Genomic DNA, 22006 nt, shown 5'->3' with positions numbered 1-22006 from the left:
TATCAAGGCTCATTGATGTTGTAGGACCTGTTTGTTTCAAATTTTTATTTCGAATATATTCAATCAAAGAATGTTAAAGCTGGTATTGTTAAAGGCTAGCCTTTGGTACTGGGGATATTTGAAAGAACCCTTGTGATAAAAAAAACAAAAACAAACAAACAAAATCTCTTGAGCTTCCTATTTATGTTCAAGTGTTGTTGATTTTTTGTTTGTTTTTGTTGTTTGTTTTGTTTTTGTTTTTGTTGTTCATATATCATGTTGTTCTGTTCTACAGGTGCTCCATTATAATGTCAAATACTAATGATGCTGTAAATACTGAAGAAATGACATCAAAGAGACAGCTGATCTGTTTTAGTTACAAATAAGAAAACCAAGTCAGGGACCAATTAAACGATGGCTTACTCTGGCCACTTGATCAGTCAGAGGTGAAACTGAAATTAGAAGCAGTCTACTTGACTGCAATTTATAACAGTTAAAAAAAAGAAAAAAGAAAAAAGAAAGGAACTCAGTGTAAGTAGTTGCTGATAAGTAAAATGAACAATTAAGAGAATGAAAGAAATTTCTCTTGAAACCTCATATTGATTCACTCCCAGCTTTGTGAATCTGAGAGGTCATTGTGTTGGTCAATAATAACACTTGATCTTGGATGCTGAAAATTTAATATAGAGCATAAAATACAGAGATCGATATTTTGATATTGGGGAAGCACGTTTATAGGCTGTGTGTTCTCAGACTTTTAAATGAAATGGAGGGCTGCAGAGTAGCATGGACTCACTCTTCAGAAACTCCATTTAAGTTATGTAGACACAAGGGGCTGATAAAAAGCACAGAAAGGGATTTTCTTTTGTCCCCACCACCCTTGTTACAGGCTCCGCCCCAACGTGGTTCTTTCTGCTGGTGCTTTTAGACCTTTATTTCCTTGGACCAAATAGACACAACTTTCACAGCTTCACAAACGAAACACTTCTTCATCTTCTCTATTTACAAAACAGGGAGAGCATAGCCACGTCCTCATGCTCCTTTAGGGAAGAAATGATGGAGAAACCAGGCCTCAGCATGTTCAGTGAGAATGAGAGCGCCAAAGTGCCCCCCCCCAACCTGCCCCAGAGTTTATGAATGTCATAGCTGGGCACATGCAAGTAAGCATAAGGATAAAATAAAGCAGGGCACTGTTCCCCTGTAGCCTAGTAGCCATTAAAAATAGTAGCTAACAAAACATTTTCATATGAAAGTTTATTATGTAGGATACAAAACACCTATTTTCTGAATATATATAGTGTGTGTTATTTTATTGCAAAATAATGATATCATTATATGCTTTGTGTGCAACCTCATTTCACTTTATTCTCTGATTCCACACTGGGGCAGTTACCACTACAATGGGAACCAGACCCACCTGCGAAATAACATCTGCCTGAGCTCAGGGCTGTGGATTTTCTGCCTCCTTTGATCGTACTACATCATCTTTAATATCGTCTGGCAAGAGTTTAAATATTGTTTTAGAATTAATCGTTGAAATTCATGCATGGAGGGCCTTTCTCAAATATCATATAATAGTCTCAATATTTAGCAGGGTACCAGCAAAGCTTTTTTTTCCCCATCATAGTGGTTTATGGGTCTCAATTTGAAATTTATGCACAATTTTAACTGTGCCATATTCCTGTTTTTACAAAGCACTCTTATTCTTGTCCTTGTTAAAACTAAGTGGTACTGATTAGCCAAAGTAAATAATTTCATTTCATTATAATAGTCTGCTAATATAGACCTAAATTTATCTCTTTGATCAAACTTGATTAGTTCTTGTAACTTAGATCAGTGAAATGTCATAATTATTCGATTACCATATAAAACCAGGAAGCAAGTTGCAGAGTATTTCATATTATTTAGATCAAAATTTTATTTTTTTCTAATCTTTTTTTGACTTTGAAATGAGGATAATCTTATTCGATAATGCTCCTGAATTTAAACACTTACAAATGGGGTGACTGGAGCTGTCGGTCAGGGGGGAGCAGTAAGCCTAGCAAGCACAGCACGGCTCTGGGTTCAGTTTTAGCACTCCCCAAAAGACTGTGTGTGTGAGAATGGGGAACATATAGCAGAGTGTTTGAGGTTTATATGCAAAAGTAAAAAGTCAGATTTTGTGTTTTTAAATCCACATGGAGGTTGAAAAGCACAGATTACTCTTACTCTAAGAGAATTTTAATATATTTAACATAAGGTATGAACCATCAGTTAATGCGTGTATACACTGTTATTCCTAGCACCGCTCATGTCTGTGAAGATTGAACAATTTAAAATTCTTAGCAGTAGTTTGAACGTTTTTGTTTTAGGATTGTGTTTGCAATAAAATTCTCTTGGTGATGTCTCAAAAACCTCTTTATATCATATGGTGTCTTATTTACAAGGAAAGTTGTGTCTTGCATTGACTCTTCCTTCCCCTGTCAATTCAGATGCTCATTTTGCAAGCAATTATTTCTTGGTTTCTGTCCCCCCAAGGATTTGTCTTCTGCCAAGGCACCAATTGTGCACATCTTATACAGTGATCTGTCACACTTGGACCTGACCACCTGACCAGTACCCTGAATAGTTCAATGGTGGTCAAATTCTTTTCTCTGGTGTCACCTTTCTGGGAAGGGGCCTGCTGTAGGAAGCTATGGTCCCTGGAATCTTTTACAGTGGAGTGCTTATGTCATCTATATTTCTCAGCTTGCCTGTCTCCAGGCCCCCAAACTAATATCTGAAATAAATAAAGCACCAGTTGTATGAAAAGCAAACAGTGCTTCACTTACCCTGTTCTCCTTTCCTTTGCGTTTGCAGATGTCATCCATACTGTAGGGCCAATAGCCAGAGGCCACATTAATGGTTCCCACAAGGAAGACCTTGCAAATTGCTATCAGTCATCCTTGAAGCTGGTGAAAGAAAATAACCTCCGCTCAGTTGTAAGTACTTCAGAGTTCTCATTTTGCATTCCTTATAAGCCTTTATGCAAAAGGAACGGCCACCGCTGGGTTCTCTTACACTGACAGTGTGTGCGCATGGCTGGCTGAGTTTAGCCTTTGCCTGTGTGAGTGGAGGTGCCCCATCTGCCTCTGTGTGCCTGTATCTACATGGGCATCTCAGATTTGTTCATACTCCGAAGCTAACTGCATGTGTTTGCCCTGATCGCTGTTATTCCTTCAGACTCAGTTTCCTCCCCATAACCTAATAATGTGTGGCTGAGGCTGTCACACCCCTTATAACCTTTATTAAGTTAAACACAGAGAATTCAAAATGTGCTTCTCATCTATTTTCTTAACCCTATTCTCAGAAAAAAATGGCTTTGGACTTAATTGTCTGTTTTTGTTTTTCTCAGCATTTCCCGACTTTACTACATCACAATTACACCGGGAAAACAAAACTCTGAACATTATACACTGTAAAAACCCAACAGTACATTATTTTCCGCAGAACACGTTGATCTGACTAGGGTCTATAAGGTTTTTAAGCCACAGAGATTCCAGTCTTGCCCAAGGTGCAAGGTGGGCAAAAGTTAAACTTCAGTCTGAGAGGTTGACTGGACCTCAGCATTGCTGGGAAACTCACACAAGTGGTGGCTGTACAGTTTGCAAGGAGAACACTAAGCGGTACACGTATGTGAAAAGCCACAGGTCATTGCTGTAGTTGTTGGTATGGCTGTAATTATTAAAAAGCCCTTTTCATTGTACCATGATAAGTTCCCTTGAAGTAATGAGATATTTTACAAATCAATTATACCTTATAATACCTTATAATAGTTGCATAATATTAACATGTGTATTTATGTATCTATTATGTATATAATTTATGCAACATTTTGATTTAAAAAAAGTTTGTTTGCAAATTAATCAGTAACTAAAGCCCCATAATTGTCTGTGTGTGCATGTTTGAGGGTATGTGTGTGATACTTTAGAGGTATTTGAATCCATGATTCAAATGTAATTTGGAGGCATAGGTCAACAGTAAGATGTTTTCCTCTTATCTTTTGCGAGAGCGAGACCTTCTCTTACTCAGATTGGCTGGATTGGCAGGCCAGAGAGTCCCTGAGATCCTCCTCCTCAGTACTGAGTGATAGTCAGGTCAGGCTTCCTTTCTGCTGCTGAGGTAGGTATTATCAACAAAAGCTCGTTAGTGGCCAAGGAGGGTTTGTGACCTACGAATACATCAATATTGCAAGTCAGGACAGGAACTCAAGCAGGAACATGAATTGAAACCACAGAGGACAGCTGCTTGCTGGTTCACCCACAGGCTTATGCTTCCCCAGCTTTCTTGTTCAAACCCAGGAGCGTGGAGTCGTGCTATGTATCGTAGGCTGCCTTCTTATTTCAAAGAGCAGTAAAGATAGTCCCTCTCAGACACGCTCATGAACCAATCTGATCTTACAGTCCCTCCGCTGAGACTCCCATCCTAGGTGACTCTAGGCTATGTCAAGTTCACAGTTAAAGTTAACTAGGACACAGACCCATGTGCCCACTCAGCTTTTACAGGGTGGTTGCTGGGGCCTGCACTCAGGTCCTCATGCTCTCACAGCAAACACTTCACCCACTGAGCTGTTCCTGTTGCCCCAAGACTCTACTCTTAGAAGAGAAAGCTGAAATTCAAAGAGAATGGAGAAAGGTATGAAACCAGTCGTTAATTTGATCTCGATAGGAAAATCAAAGTAAATGTAGACGTGGGAATAAGAAAAAGCTGTCAATATGACTAGTTTTTTTTTGTTTGTTTTTGTTTTTCACATGCAAGGTGCTGAAGTGCTTATAAAATGGAAATCCATGTAATTTTACTTCTTGGAATACATAGATTTTAATATCTGAAAAGAAAGTGCTAGAAAATTTATTGATATTCCTAATGATAATGTTTTTAAAAGGAAAGAACAATATGACACCCATTTCAACTGCTCGGGGGCAGCATTCATCATTTTCACAGAGAAGATAAACGATCCTTTTCTTATACATACCGATTTAAGGCATGTGTAAGAAAAGGACTAAGAATTACATGCTAAACTAGTCGACTTATATCAAGCTTTTAGAAGTGTTCAAACAGTGCTCTGGTCTGGTCATCTTGAGATTGGAATTGGATCTACCTTTATCTTTTTAAAAATTCTTCATCATTATTATTATTTATTTCAATCTATTCTTTTGTATCCCAGCTATAGCCTCCTCCCTCATCTCCTCCTGGTCCTACCTTCCCTTCCTCTTCTTCCACTATGTCCCCTCCCCTAGAAACGTACAATTTCCTTAGTCATCTGGGAAATGCAAATCAAAATGACCCTGAGATTTCACCTTACACCAATCAGAATGACTAAGATCAAAAACTCAAGAGATGACACATGCTGGAAAGGATGTGGAGAAAGGGGAACCCTCCTCCACTGCTGGTGGGAATGTAAACGTGTACAACCACTCTGGAAATCAATCTGGTGCAATTAGGCAATTAGGAATAGTGCTACCTCAAAAATCCAGCTGTACCTTCCTCATTTTGATGATGACTTTCAAGTATTAACAATATGACTTGAATAAAATTAGCAACCAACGTTAAACTAAATATATATGAATATTGGCAAACAAGAAGAAAGATAGGAAATATCTGTTGCATCTGTGAAATGCTCAGCTAAGTTCAGGACTGTGCTCTTGCATGGAGGTTTCATCAAATATTTGTTCTTTACTTTTTAATGTAACCTTCTTTCCTCTCTGCTTCTCTCCCTTAACAATCTCCTTTCCTCCAAACCTCCCTTCTTTTTCCTTTCCTTTTCTTCTGGAAAGAGAAAACAGGGCTGTTTACTTCATATGGTGGATCATGTTCTTGACCGCCATTAAACGAATCCTTACACTGCAGTCCTCAAAGTGTGGTTATTTGCAGGGAAATGGAAGATTTGTGGCAGGTTGCATGCTTATGACACTGTCCATTGTAGATTCACCACAATATGTGGGCCAATATTGTTGTTAGAAGTAGCATAGTTATGAAGATGGAAACTAAACTCAACTTGAGCATATTTGTTACTGTCTCTGTTTGATATCTGTAACAGCATCGTGAGTTTCATAGGGATGAGATTGCAATAGCAATTCAATGGTTCCTTACATCTGGAAACAGACTACAAGACTGTGACATCATCTGTCTGTGGCTATATACTTTTGAGATATGCAGGTACTTGGTTTTGCAATATTTTGGTGTCAAATGACTGTTTATTTTGGCAGGATAAGTTAAACAGTGATAAAATTACTGAATAGCTGAAACTGGGCAAGAGGGAGAACTTAAAGAGAATTTGAAGGGATCTCTCTAACAGACTATCGAATGCAATAAAGACAAGTTTAGCTTACAGCTGTTTAAAACAGAGACAGACACTAAGCAGAACAGTGATGTCACAGCTCAAACCAGCATCACCCCTCAGGAAGTGACTTAGGCACTGGTTATATTGTGGATATGTGAATGTTCACTGTAAACACATATTCTTTTTTAAACATTCAGAAAATCTTATTCTTCCCTCTTCTCTGTTCATTCTTTTATTTTTAAGGGGAGATTAAAAATTCATCCTCCGACAAAGGCTCTACTGACAATTGTCCATACAGTTAGTCAAAATATAAAATAGAAGATTAAAAAAATACATAACACAGCAGACAGTATCTCATACATGGGAGATATAACAGGAGTTTCTTCTTAACGAAACAAAATGAAAAGAAACCAACCCCCAGCCCTGAATCTAAGAACTTATTTTTTTGCAATGGATAGGATGCCACCAAATGAACACAACCCAGCAGAGAATTCCCACCAAGGGAGTCAGTTAGGTAGAGAGCAGAGCAGGTTTTAAAATAACCGCTTTTGTGGCACAAACAGCTGGAGAAAACGGCAGTATCTCTTGCTCTCACCAGGTGTTCTTCCTCTAGCTTGCCCAAAGTCCTCAGTGCTGACTGGAGGTTCTGCTGTGGACAGTTGCGGGGTGGGAAGGCACGGAGCATGCCAGTGCTGTCCCTGCCCTTAGACCGCTCACAGGCAGGCTGATCACCTAGGAGATCAGGCTCCTGAGAAGCCACCTCCCTCAGCAGGCCAGGCTCCACTGTAGACATCCCTCAGTGCCAGGTCCACTTGGGGTGACGTAAGATGCTGTATCTAACTGTATACCCCATGTGTGTGCCATATACTAAAAGTGAAACAAAATAAATATGACACTGTATTTGCTATCTGTGAATGTTCATGTAATATAGCCTCATAAATACTGTGGAATGGTTAAGTTTAGGCTTATTACAATGATATTTTTCCTGATAAAATAATGATGAGTTTTAAATGAAGATTTAAAGTTGGCCAGTGGTTCATGCAGCCTAGACCTAACTTGTCCAACATCTATTTTTTCTAACTTAAGTCGAAATATAGATTTTTTAATATATTTCTCAAAGTTTGGACTTCCTTGGGCAAAATTCAAATATATGAAAATTGACTTTTTGACAAATTTGCATTCATTCATTCCAATATAGATAAAAATCAATGAAGAGGATGATTCATACTAAAATAATGGGACACTGGAAACAGACACAATGATTAAAGAGAATCATGAAGGGTTTAGGCTCTTCTTTTTGTTTTGTTTTATTTTCCTGTAAAACTTTGGGAAAAACAGAGGCAGATAAAAAAAATACAGGTCTTGACATATCATCAATCTATATCTCAAGCAACCTGGGAAACTTTGGTCAGGCTAGTAGAGTCCAGCTCCTGAGTTGTTTTGAATTTTTAAACAATATTTTGTCCTGGAAAAATTAAATCTATACATATATAAAGTACCCTTTGACTCTACCTTGCCTAAAGCATAGTTAGATAATTCTGATTGCTATCCACCTATGTAATCCTCACAGGAAGAGTCTTAAAGATTAAATTTTTTTTCAGGAATAAAATGTGCCAAGGTAATCAGTGATCTTAGTCAAGGAGGTCAAGACATGTGGATATTTTTTAGAGTAAAATGTGGAGGATTAAATAATACATGTAGAGACAATAATTTTGGTACCAAAATATTTTACCAACATGGTGGCAGTCCACAGTTAAGCAGCGACGGCTGCAAAGTAGTTTCTGCATAAGGCTGTGGTTGCTTCCATCTGAGTGTTTCTAATCGTCCCCGTGATATTCACTGTGTGACATTCAAACGTGAGAATCCTGACCTCGTAACCCAGGAGGCTTCATTAGTTCAGGGCAGACAGACATGGTTCCATTTGGGGGCTAACAGCTTTCACAGTGTGTTGGCATCTTGGTGAAACTTCAGTATGAGTGGGGTGAGTGTTGCTGGCAAAGGTTAGGGGGAGGCATTCAGATTTATAGTGGACAAAGGCTGGAAAGTAAACAGGAAGTTCTATCTGCTGTCTCCACTTGCTAAGATCAGAAGCAGAATATTGACTTAAAAAGCACGTTGCCTTTGTTAGTTTTTTTTTTTTTAAACATATAAGTACTTTATGAATTTTTCTAAGTCTTTCTTGGCCTTTACTTCAATATCATCCTAAAGCCTTCTGTAACAGACTGTCAGGTTCATTCTCAGGAGCGCAAGCTTTGTTATTCTGAAAGCATGTCTGTAGTTTCTCCTCTCAGCATCAACCAAAAGGCTAAGATTTTCATTTGTCACTGATACTATGTACTCAAAAAACTAGTATGATGAAATGTCATGCACCCATTTATACTTGTTGAGTGCCAACATGTAATAAAAAGTAGATGCTCCATTAGAGAGTTAATGGTAATCAGAATATAAGCCAGGTTTTACTTGGGCTAAGATTATTTTCCTAGGAAGTAAAGCTAAACACTGAGAGATGGTCTAGCGTTTTATGTGGTTATGGGCAGACTACAGAAAAGGTATTTACTCTAACTGTGTATATTACCGTAATTTTAACAAGTATTATTCTAAATAATGTATTAGACGAGAAAATTATAATATATATTTACTGTTAAAAGCCATCCAGTGCCAGTAGAGACCTCTCACAAGTAGATAATGTTCCTGTCATGAGTCATAGGTCTTGAGCAGTAACAGCTTTTAATGAGAAAGAAGGCAGCCCCACACCTTCATGCTACCTCCAGGCATGGCAGTAATAACTGATTTTGGCATTCTGCATTGGTCTCACTCTGGTGTAGGTTTTCATTTTAAGGCGTAGTCAAGTGAATCTTATTTTCTTAGACAAGTCCCTTCTGAGAGGGTTGCCATGGTGATGAGTTCTCAGCCAGAAATTCTTAAATGTTGGTTTTATTTCATTATCTGAGCTTCTATTACAGGCCACATCAATCAATGCATTCCCCTCTTGAAGAAGACTTTCACCATCTTAAGAAGCTAGCCCTTTAGTTTGTTACCTCTGCTCCTCTGCTCCACTTGGTGCTGCCATTTCCCAGCCAGCTCTTCATCTCAAAGTACCTGCTTTGTGGAGCCCTGTGTTTCATCTTGCCTCTCACCTCCTTTTGAGGCAGTATCTCTGCCTATTTCTCCATCATCCTCATTTATAAAGAACAGTACAGTGTCATGTCTTTCCTAGTAGGGTCTCTTACCACAGTGTGACTAATGACGCCATTAAGAAATAAAAAGGACACAATTATTTTTCCATTTGAACTTCACTTTATGGCTTACAATAGCACACGGTTGTGTATATCCTCTCATTTATGCTTCAGGTTCTCTAGCTAGCTGCCTGTGTTTCTTTGGTTTAGCCAAAATGGGGAAATAAGGCTGAAGGAAGACTCTCACTTTCTCTCTCTTTCCTACTCATCGCCTTTACAGGATGCCTTCATGTGGTATAAAGAAGCAGTTTATGATAATACGCTCATTCAGTTATTATTTGGAAGACACATGCCCAAGCATAGGCAGTAGGATGAGGAAGAGTAAGAATATGCAATAATGGAAAATATATACATTATCTGTAAAAACAGATAATGATCTACCCAATCCTGTATTTCCATATACTTCACAATGTTTCTAATGGTGGCCATACAAGAATGATTATTTGTAACATTAGGAAGTAATTGGTTTCTTAGTGATGGAGTATAGAGTAATAAAAATAGTTAATATTTATGAACTATTACTTGATGCCATGACTTTTATTTCACTCTGTTCTTAAACCAGTTTTGAATTATAAAGTGTACAAAGGAGTTGGAGGAGCAATGAGTGGTGTAAATATAAAATGAAATTCTAAAAAATAATTATTAAGAAAAAGAAAAGGTAGTTTTCTTCTGGAAAAACAATAAGAAAATTCCCCCAACATCTTATTTAAGGACAAGCATACAAGTGGTGTTGAAACTGAAGCCATCTCGAGCCTCCTTAAGCACCCCTGCCCACTCTTTCTTCTGTCTTTGGCTGCTTTGTTTTTGTTTCCTTGTGGCTTATGGGATTTATTTCATTTATTCCAAAAACCACTGTGAGTCTCAATTAAAGTAGTACTGCAGTCCATGAAGCGATTTGTGGGGATAGTTCATGTCCTTGAGAGCAGCTGGGGAGTGTCCTTAGTGTTTCTGGGCAGAATGAAAAGCTATAACATATGGACTGGCCACGTGCGTTAGACTCCAGCACTCAGCCACACAGTGCTTTAATGTTTTGCTAATAGTCGTTTATATTAGTTGCTTTTTAGTTGCTAAGGCAAAAGCCTGACAAGAAACAAAATGAGGAAGAAAAGGTCAACTTTGGCTGATAGTTTGAAGGTAGAGTTTACTCTGGTGGAGAAATCCAGACAGCAGGGTACTTAGGTAGCTAGCTATGTTCAGTCCTGCACCTGAGCCTGTGGCATGATTTTGCCCGTATTTAGGATGGTTCTCTTTGCCACAGTTAATCTAGAAATTTTCTCATCGACGTGCCCAGAGACGTGTTTCCATGCTGTTTCTGAGTCCTCTCAGCTTGATGATCAAGATTTACTATCACACATATAAGGGAAAATATCAACAGCGAGACACATCAAGACCAAACTCCCTTTACTCTCGGTATATAGTAAATTACCATGGAAATTAAGGAGCTTAGCCATAGCTTGCTTAGATTTCCACAATTGCCAGAAAAAATTCATCTTCCTAGGGTGCAGGCCACCTGTGCCAGTCATCAGCAGTGTGCTGTGCCTGCTGGAGTCTCGCTTTGTAGATGTTTCCCAGGGTGATTCTGCATGAGGAAGCATTTTCACAGGGTCTGTTGTGGCCATGTGTGAGTCTTTGCATGTAGAAAGCAGAGCTTTATGATATTCTTTCCTTTTAATACCTCCTTTACATTATGTTTATGGTTTGCATTACCCATCAATTGATGCTTTAAAATTGTACGCCATCTTAGTTTGAATTTGGTTCTGGCAGTCATTTCTAAAGCAACCATTTGTGTGCTTGCACGTTTTTGTGTGGAAAGAGAGGGGCAGCTAAAAAGAATGGACAGCATTATCCTGCAACCGTGTGGACAGCTGAGGCTCAGTCCTGCTGCTGCGGCTGCTATTGCTGCTGCTGCCGCTGCCACATGCCCTGGACAAAGGAGTCCATGGCAGGTATGTGGAGGTGTTGCCCCTTCTGCTCCACACATGGTAGTTTTGGTATCTTACCTATAATTTCAGCATAACAGATGGGATGTACAAGATGTTTTTTTATAAAAAGTGAGAGGCAGTTCAAAAGTGTAAGCCGTTGGTTTAAGTTAAACCTTGCTGTGGATGGGCAAATTGCACTTAATATGCTAAGCCTAGAAGCAGTTTCCTCAAAAGACTGCTGTTCTTGAGCTAAGACGTTTAAGTTCTGTTTGTCTTCATGTGAAGCATAGTGTCATCTAGATGTGAGAAGGGTGGCAGTTAATGTAGATATAGCCTACAGAATGCATAACTTTCAAATGTGCAGGTGATAGTTGGTGGCCAAGAAATAGTAATATTATGACAGTTCACTTAATTTTTTTAAACATATCTCTTCACTAAACATTGAGTCATAATTCAAAGTGAAAAAGAGTTAGCCAGCCAAGTTTGGGTCTTGGTAAGTCTTTCTTTAGCCAGAAGGCACAGTTAGAGACAATCTATTTGATTAATGGATTTTCTTGTTTCCTTTATGTTGCTACGATAAACACCATGACTCAGAGTCACGTAGACAAGGAAAGGCTTTGTTTTATTTGCACTTCCAGGTCATAAGCTATCACTGAGGCAGGTCAGGGTAGGAGCCGAAACAGAAACCATGACGGAGCACTGCTTACCAGCTAGTTCTTGGCTGGCTTTCACCTGCCTAGGAAGAGTGCCACCCACAGTGGGCTGGCTTTCCCACCGCAACCATCAGTTAAGACAGTCTCTCACATCCATGGCAACAGAATAATCTAATCTTGGTAACTTCTCAGTTCCCTCTTCCCAGGTGACTTTAAATTGTGTTAGATTGACAATAAACCCTGGGCAGGAGAGTGGTTCTCTTCATTTTATTATTAAAGGAATTCTTCATGTTTATAACTTATTTTCATCTTTCGTCTTATATTTTGATACTTTGTACATTGTATTATATTTCAATAAAGTCCACAGTGAATTATGATCTCCCCTTTATGTGAAACTACCTGAAATTGTTTTATGTCATCTATACTTGAAAAGATGTTTTAGTCAATTTTATATTCTGTGGTATTTGTTTATAAGCAAAGGCCAAAAAAAAGTGTTTTAAAAAATAAAAACATACAAAACATCTCAGTTTAGTTGGATTTATCAACTTAACTATCTTTAGTTCTTTTATCCCAGTAGAAAACATTCATAGGAAAAATCACTAGTGGTTTCTGAAACAATGTCTTCCAGAAAAAATATTGGCCCTGCACGCTGTCAAAGGGAGACCACTGCTATGAAATTTGTATAGACACAGTAAACAGGCTTGGAATGCAAGCCTTCGTTCTGAGTGCTGTATTTTCTCCCGACTTGAACAGCAGTTATTAGACCACTGTCTCACAAGGAAATAGTCAATTCAAAGCACGGACTGCAGAGTCCCAAGTCTGCCATTTCATTTGAACAACTGAACCATTCTGGCATATATCTCGAGGGTTAATAGTTTAGAGCAAAAGCAATGGCTTTAAATTGTGCATTTTTTCCTCACAAATGTTCAGATTTCTTTGAGGAGGAGAGCAGCAGCAATGTATGGATTTTAAGCCATTTGTAAACTGTTGAACTGGGAGACCAAGGTAGCAAAACAAATAAAACCAATAAAAATTAAAAAAAAAGTAAATCTTTCACTGACAAGAAAGTGCTCTCTCTCTCTCTCTCCTCTCTCTCTCAGCTTATTTGTGTACTAGTCAATGAAGTTGCCAAAAAAGTTTTATTTTGTAATAAGTAATATGTTACAGAGTGCTTTCAGCTACAACTTAACTTTATTTGTTTTATTTCTATGCAAATGTAGATAACTTAAAAACCTAAAAATTGAAAAATTCTAGCTTCTTTTCACGTCTCTTGTAAGTGGGGAAGTATCATACTTATAATTAGGGCATGAGTTTACTTTAACCCATGTAGGCAGAATGCTTTAATGTTGCCTCACCATCTTTTGTGGACCAATATACTGGGCTCTTCTTTCTACAAATACATTATTAACAAGCTAAACATCCAGGCCACTGTATGAGAGGAGGCCTATGGAATGAATTAATCGCCAGGGCGCATGTATCTTATTAAATCAAAGGAAGAAAAGGCAGATGAAGAGGAGGGGGGTAGGCTAGCTGGCAGATGAAAGGCTGCCTGTCTCACTTGTGACACATTAACATGTGCCCATGCTGCTCTCCGCCACCTCAGCTTTCAGTTATGGTGAAGAGCAAGGGACCATGTGGATGGCTAGGACCTGGAACAACAGCACGTACCTTCTCACAAAGACAGGGGCTCAGTGAGCCTGGTGAGCACTTCCTCAGCCAGACGGTGAACGTCCATGTTACAGTACGATCAGGTCAATGAGACTACAGTGTCTCTACCAAGAGGCCAATTTAGGTTGCTGCTGCTGCTCTCCTCCACATGATAGCCACATTTGCAGGCTGATCTAAGTCTCCTGTTGGATCAAGATAAACCCTTATGTACCACCCTTTCTTTGGTTAATTTTGCATCATTGCGAAAAAGTTAAAGGTCTTGATTTTTTACTTATGTTGGCTTGTGGTTTCAGAGGTATCATTGCATGACCACTTCTGTAACTGGGGCCACCTGGAAGTGGCAGAGCAAAAGGGGATAATGAGAAGCACCAAGTAGCACAGACACTGGCCCCTCTGACACATGTCCTACCTTTTCCTACCTTGGTGTAGTAAGGTGCGTTACAGATCTATCAAGAGATTACCTGTTAAGTTAGTGCCTGTATGGTCCGATGGCCTTTGTGAACTCTGTCAGAGATACCCTGAGGTGTTTTTCATTCCAATAAAGTTGACAATTAAGATTAAGCACCACAATCATTTTTATTATAGAATAAAACATGTGGATTTTAAATTAATTTCACTTGCACATTCTTTCTCTCTCTCTCCCTCTCTCTGTATATATATATATCTGTTATCTATCTATCTGTTATCTATCCATCTATCTATCCCCTGAAGTTCTGGGTAAACTATAAGCAAAATTTAAAACATATTTTGTAGACACCCCTCTTTTTCTTGCAGGGGAAATTTCAATATACTCAAATAATGTATTATATTCTTGTGTAAGATAGTAGGGCAAATATCAATAAACAGCTACTTGTCAGTGACAGGCCATAGCCATCACCTTGTATCCCCTCAAAATCCATAAGAAGCTCCCTAGCCTCCAATAATGTGGTCTTGCGAGGTGGGATGTGGGTCTTCCAGTTGTAAGCAGTGAGAGCAGATTCCTGATGATATGACTAGTGCATATGTGAGACGAGACCTCAATCTGTCAACCAGAGCCCAGGAAATAACTGATATTGCCCTCTCACCTACACGCATGCCCTAGCATGTCACCTGACACATGCTTATGCACAGATAAGAAGCACAATGTGTTCTAAAGCTAGGTTATTCAACAAGTCTCTATTGATGGACCGCTATGTTTGAGTCACAGTTCAAAATACACAGCTTGTTATCTACCCCATAGATCTTGCAATAAACTGGCAGCATTTTTATTATTCCTAAATGATTTCATATATTTCCAGATGCTATGACTCCCAGTGTTATTACATTTTGGAGAAATTATCTCATCATCTACTTGAATCTATGGGAAGATAAAAAAAATAATAAAAAGATGAATATGGATCCAGTTAATGCCAGTTTATGAAATGGTAAAAATGTACTTTTTAAAGTATTGTGATGTTTTTTCCTACTGTGGAAAGATAAGGTCTCACATGAAAATGTCAACAAAAGCAGAAGAATTGAACAAGTGACGTGTGCAAATGCTTATAACTGAGCCATTTCTCCATCTGGTCCATGCTTCTTCCAAGAAACTGAGTTGCAGGGTTTTTTTCTTCCATTAACAAAACAATATCAATTGTCCTCAAGAAGACATTGGGAAAAGAACTTACATTGTAATCCAGAAACCCAGGACAAACCCTGTCGTGATCAAGATTCAGATCCTAAGAAATGGCATATGCCTCCTTCATAAACACTTTTCTGGGATCGGTTACGATTAGGAAGCATTCTACATTGCCTTCCTTTTGGATTGTTGCAAAAACAAGCAAATCATCAGTATAAACAAATACACTCATCAGTACGAACAATCAGGGCAAGCTAGACTTGGTGGAATGCACCTCTAATCCCAGCACATGGAGGATGAGGGAGAAAGACAGACAAGATCAGGCAAAGTCAATAGGGAGGAACATTCAGCAAAACAACTAGTTAATCAATACTCTTCTCTTTGAAATCATTAAGGTCCATTACCTCCCCTATCAGTGGACTTGGGGAGGGGCATGCATGCAGAGGGTGGAGGAAGGGTGGGATTGGGACGGGAGGAGGGAGGGAACCACAGGGGGGATACAAAGTGAATAAAGTGTAATTAATTGAGAAAAAAATAAAATAATAAAATGTTTAAATAAAAAAAAAAGAAATAGGGAAAAAAAGATTAAAACCTGTGGCCCTTACACTATTCCTTTTTTTTTTCAAATATTAAACCAGCCTTGCATCCCTTTATAAGATGAATCCCATTTAGTTTTGCTGTATAATTCTTTTAATTTATTGTTGGATTCATTTTGCTAAGAACTTATTAAACTATCTACACAAGATGAATTGCTGTATAGTTTGAGAGAAATTAGTTTTGATTATGTCATAAAAGAATTGGGAAATATCTCTTCTTTTGAGAGATTTTGTGAAATGTTGATATTCATGAAATGTTTGGAAGTATATTTAAGAATTTTAAGATATTACTAAGATACATTTACATTGATTATATTTTTGATATTTTAAATGTTACCAAGGAATAAGAAATTGCATCTCATTAGTGAAAATTAAAAGATTAGACACATGTAATTGTTAAATTATTTAATTACGAGTTTCATGTTCTATTTCTGACATTACAAAAACATGTGGGTCGTTTCCCCCAGAAAACTCTACAATATATCTTAGCGTTCAGGAGGCCAATTAAGAAGCGTGTTTGTGACCTTGATCTTTGAGACAAGAAAGGACACAGGACTCAGGTCACTCTGTGGAGGTAGCACTCGGGGATGTGCATGACCTTGAGGTAAGGAGAGTCCTTCAGTCAAGTTCAGTTTGACCCACAGCTGATCGCTGAGGGCTGCCTCTGGCCTGGCAGCTGGAGAAACGAGACTTCTTTAGAGCAGGGTCTGAAGAGTGCAGAGAGCGTCCACCGGGCGGGACTGCAGTGCAGCTGGGTTTCTTGAACAGAACCCAGGAAATGTTAACATCTGAGGTGTCTCTCTTGAACAGGAGTTCAAGAAATGAGTGACTCTAGAAAAATATAGAGTAAGGCAGATTCTTTGCTTCTTTTAAGAAAACCAGTGAAAAGGGGCAGCAGGTGAAGATGACGGCATTTCTTCTTTCCCATCAGCACCGAGCCCCTTGGAGGGCGTTGCTCAGGAGGAACCTTTCACTCTGAGAGCTATTATTGAACCTATGCATCCTTGGTTCCATACTTTGTTCGAGTGTTTTGCTCATTTGCCAGAATAAAATTCACAGAACACACCCAACATTATAGATGTCTCTTGAATTATACATTACAAGCAGCTGGCTAAGAATTTTACAAGCTGATTGCTATAACATAGCCTTCATTAAACTGTAAAAGTTACAATTTAATAATTTACATTAAATATAAAGATAGTAAATATACATATAAGCTTTTAAACTTCATTCATCTGTTATCTGTACTTGTCTTTTACCTGCTGTACCTGCATGGTGGGATTACTAAATAGTGATGTGTCTCTGGCCATCTTTCCCCAATTCTGTGTTACAGAGACAGACATGGAAACTTGCCATAGTGACAACCTTTATATTACTTAAATCAGGAAGTGATGCAATTTGTTATGATATAGATATAAAATTATGTGACTATGCTAATGAAAACATATTACATTTAAAGTTGTATCATTTTCATAGACAAACTGTTAGATCTATCAGAAGGAACTGGAATTGCCCCCAGTATCTGAAAACTATTACCGTGTTCAGGCAAAGCAGAAGCTTAATGACAAATGAGTGCAGTTAGGAGAGATGCATATAGTATTTTTGTTTTGTCTCATTCATTAATGCAAATAAGAACATCCACAAACATCACTATTAGAACACTACTCATTTTTCAGTTGCAACAGTGGTATGTTCATATGTATGTACAATAGCATGAGTACATAACTATGTATTAATGGGATCAGAAACACTGTCTACCATTCTATTCAAATGTGCCCAGCACTCCCAGCTGTAGGAAAGCAGGTCTCATGCTTGTGAGCTTTAAAGACTCCAAACGTAGTGAGGCAAATCAACCTGCAAACAAGGCTGCATAGGACAGGGAAAGCTCCAAAAGGAAGCCCCGCCTCACGCTCTTTTCAAAGAATGACCCTTTCCACTCTAGCCTGGAGTCTCACGAAAGTAAACTCCTTGACACAGACACAGAAACCAACGATGACTGGTGTTTCTCCTGTGCTGTGACATAGGCCCCCACTTCTGTGTCCACCCAGTGAAAGAACACCAATGGTGCTGAAAGGATAAAACAGTGTTCGGCTTTCAGACATGACCACTCAAGAACCAGAAATGACATTAACTGCTTGTATAATGACTGTGTCATTTAAGGGAGTATGAGCCCATGTACCTAATAGTCTGATTTACAGGATCCTTACAGCGAGTTGTAAAATGCACACAAATGCACTAGCCAGAAATGGCATGTGGCGCCGTTACCAGCAATGAAGAAGTAGCTCTACATGAAGGTTGTGAAAATGTGCTAACAGCCTATGATTATACCTTTTCAGGAATAGGAGCTGTTTTCCTGAACTCTCTACCTCCAATTTTATGAAAGCTTGCTCATTTGTTGAGCTCTGTTGGTTACCGCTCCAATCATGTATATTCATAGGGATTTACAGGTCATAATCAGAGCTAGGTTCATTCCAGTGCCACAAAGCAGGTCCCGCCTCTTTCCCCCTATCTATCTATATCTATATCTATATCTATATCTATATCTATATCTATATCTATATATTTATGGATTTGCAGTTCATTGATTGCCTTGTTCATGCCACCAATATTAAAAAGAAGGAAAACCAGGCAATAGACAGTGAGTCACGCTATTGCTCATCTAAAATGACGCCATGTGGAGAGTGACGGTTTCATGTGTAAGGGTCTTATACTAGGGATAAGGCGGGACTTGAATCTGGAGACACAGAAGATATTGATTGGTTTACCAGCCTGATGCCCAGTTCTAGCTGGTTTGCATGTCCAAGGAAGTAGAACCTGCTTATTCCTTTCACCAGTGTGAACATCACTAGAAAACTAAACTTGGACAAATGCATAGTGTTCCAAGACAGAAGGATTCTCACCACTTCTGTCTCCTTAAAGCTCTAACACTCCAAATTTTATATTGCCTTAGACATTAAGGGCTTTACTTAATCAAGCCTGTGATACCTTTAAAAACTTACAAGAGAAAAAATATGTCTTTATTTTTGGTAAAAACAGTAAAGGCATACTAGGCAAGCATTTCTTCATCTGCATTATTTAAATCCTCATTTGTCAGGGAAAAATACAAATGAATACACATTTGCCAAATTTTTAATTTGACTGTTGGTTTGCTTGCACACATTTGAATACCATAAATATTTATGTTATTTTAAATTTCAGCTCTGTAGAACTCTCCATAATATTACATACCTGTGACATCATCATCAAAATATAACATCTTAGTCTCACTGTAAGTAATTCCAGAAGCATCCTGACCCTTCTCCATGACATTACTCATAGGAGACTTGAGAGAGAAGGATCTGAAGTGGACAATTCCAGGTTTATTTCATGTCTACATTTATTTTCTTCATTATACTATTTTGACTCAAATGAAGAAGTAAGGCTTTCTCAAAATTCTATCTCAGTGACCTTCTCACGAGGTTAATGGTCAATTTCTTCCAGATTATAAGTCTTGGTACAAAGTATGAATTCTGACATCTTGCATCAGTTCTTCTCTACTGCTTTAAATGAAAAAATATATAAATATAGTCAACCTATTTCTTGTGACATGCACAGGGATACTATTGAGGCATTTGGAATGCATTTACATTATTTCTGTTAGAAAGAAAAAGGCAAGTAACTAATTTTGGGGACCAGGCACCAGTGATTTTATTGTTCAATTCATAGAACCTGGTGTGACAGCATTTTCAATATTGACAAATTTGGCTTAAAAAATTATCAAATGATGACAAGTTTCAAATATGTATTTTCTAGGGACATATACTATGAACACGTTTAAAGATGGAGTGTTGTTATTGGGGACATGCTAAGAAACAGACTGAAGAGCTGGCCATGCTAGCTGTGGATTACCCTGTTCTAAAGTGTCTCAGATGTGATGAAAGGAAGAGCGATTGTTGGGTTTTGGCGAGCTACACACTGAAATGATGCTACATGTGTGGGTCAAAAAGGCTGAAAACACATATGTCTTTGCTGGTAGTTGTCTTTACTCGGTCAAAGTTGACCCTGTTAGGTCAGCTCGGCGTCTTTGGGTGTTTCTCCCTAGAACATTGGTGTTGGGCTGAGTAAGATAATGGAGAGTAGATGTGAGTGTGTATGTGAGAGAGAGAGATAGCCTGTGGATGGGTGTGTATGTTTGAGTGAATATATGTGGGGGTGTGTATGTGTGAGTGTTTATACGTGATCATGTATGTGTATATTGTAAGTCCTCATCATTTTTCCTTTCCCTGATTCAGCATACATAAGGGTTTGGGTTTTGTTGTTGTTTGATTTTTTTGTTTTTGTTTGGTTTGGGTTTTAGTCTTTCAAGATAGGGTTTCTCTGTGTAGCCTGGGCTTTCCTGGAACTCATTTTGTAAACCAGGCTGGTCTTGAACTCAGAGATCCACCTGCCTCTACTTCATAAGTGCTGGGATTAAAGGCATGCACCACCACCACCTGGCTATTCCCAAGTCTTTAGGGCACTGGGTCATGCCTTACATAACTCTGTATCAGTGGATCTCAGCCTTCTTCATGCTGTGACCCTTTAATACATTTCCTCATGTTGTAGTAACCCCAATCACAGAATTGTTTTATTTCTACTGCATAACGGTAATTTTACTACTGCTATGAGTTGTAAAGTAAATGTCTGATATACAGGAAACCTGTGGTGTCTCCTGTGGTGTCTTGACCTGTAGGGTAAGAGCCACTGCTCTGTAGCTTTACAGAAAAGGAAGATGGTCTAAAGAACATGAGCATCTGAGTAATCTCTCTTCTGATTAAACACTGTGTATAACTATTCCCCTTTATCTTTGAAACAAGTCTAACAAAGCTGTCTCTTAAACAAACCAATGAATGTTAAGTGCCGGGAAAAATGGGGAAACTTTGTGCACTTAGACATTGTAGGGAGCTTGGAAAATGGCCAGAAACTTAGAAACAGTCTGACAGCACCTTAAAATGTTCAATGTAATCAGTCAACAATGTTCCTCCTAGATCTGCATGCAAGTGAATTAAAAACATGTCCAAATGCAAAGCTGCCCAGCAGGCTGCACATGCAGGCGTGGTTTCCTTGGCCTGATATGTGGGAGGCCCTAGGTCCAGCAATCAAAACCGCAAAACGAACAAGCAAGAGTTTCTACAGTCATGGTCAGAGCAGCATCATTTAAAAAAGCTCCGGAGTGTTTATATTATAGAAATGTCTGAAAACACCAGTGAGAGGATGAGTAGATAAAAATGTATCTATCTTTGCAGGGTAATATAGTAAAGCACCATAAGGAGAATGAAATACTGATACATTCTCTAACATGGATAGACACAAAAATGTTAGGCTAAGTGAAATCAGTCAGATGCACACGCGCACGCACGCACGCACGCACGCACGCACGCACACACACACACGAGTTATTCTACTTTCTAGAGATAGGCGTAACTGACCAATCCATAGATAAAGGATTAGAATAGTGGCTGGGAGAAAAGATAAGAGACAATAGGGTGGGAACTATAAAGGAGCACTCTCCCACACATTTTTGAGGTGAGGAAATGATATAGAATTAGTAGGATGGTTGTGGAATTCTAAGTATACTCAATCCAGTGATTTATATACTTTTAAATGGTAAAGATTCTGGTATGTGAATTATAGCTCAATAAAAATATTTTAAAATTATAGAGCCCTAGAATCACTCAGATCACTGGATGGCTGTAGGAACCCAATACTCCTGGAAAGTCCTCCAGGGTCCATGTTGTATTTAGGAACTGGCACACTCAGTACAAAGCTTTGGGTTCAGTGTCCTTAACCAGGCGAGGAGAGGGAGGACAAGGGGAACGTCACACAGGGGTTTGTTGTCATACAGGGTGTGTCTTGGTAGGGTTTTATAAAAGGCTTATAAAGTACTCAAAGAAGACTTTATTCTGATGGAAATCACAGGAATCTGCGCTTCAGCCTCTAATGCTAACAGTAGTGCTGTCGTGGCTGCCTTTCTGTGTAGGAGGCATAAAGGGCTTTATGCTCACAGAGAAGCATTAGGGGAGCCTGGAATTTAAACACTCG

The 22006-nt window shown here is 38.7% G+C and overlaps 1 protein-coding gene across 6 annotated transcripts in view; it reads left to right on the top strand.

Moving 5' to 3' along the window:
* Macrod2 (mono-ADP ribosylhydrolase 2) overlaps positions 1 to 22006 on the top strand; it is a 1947949-nt gene that overhangs the window by 1122514 nt on the left and 803429 nt on the right. For all 6 annotated transcript variants that reach the window (XM_060383167.1, XM_060383164.1, XM_060383165.1 and 3 more), the window contains one exon: positions 2818 to 2939. In XM_060383167.1, coding sequence (XP_060239150.1) covers positions 2818 to 2939 — 122 coding nt within the window. The remainder of the gene's footprint in view (positions 1 to 2817; positions 2940 to 22006) is intronic.

The sequence above is a fragment of the Meriones unguiculatus genome, chromosome 4, assembly GCF_030254825.1.
Source record: "Meriones unguiculatus strain TT.TT164.6M chromosome 4, Bangor_MerUng_6.1, whole genome shotgun sequence".
In the NCBI taxonomy this organism is placed as follows: Eukaryota; Metazoa; Chordata; class Mammalia; order Rodentia; family Muridae; genus Meriones; species Meriones unguiculatus.
This window is presented reverse-complemented; position numbering and strand designations above follow the sequence as displayed.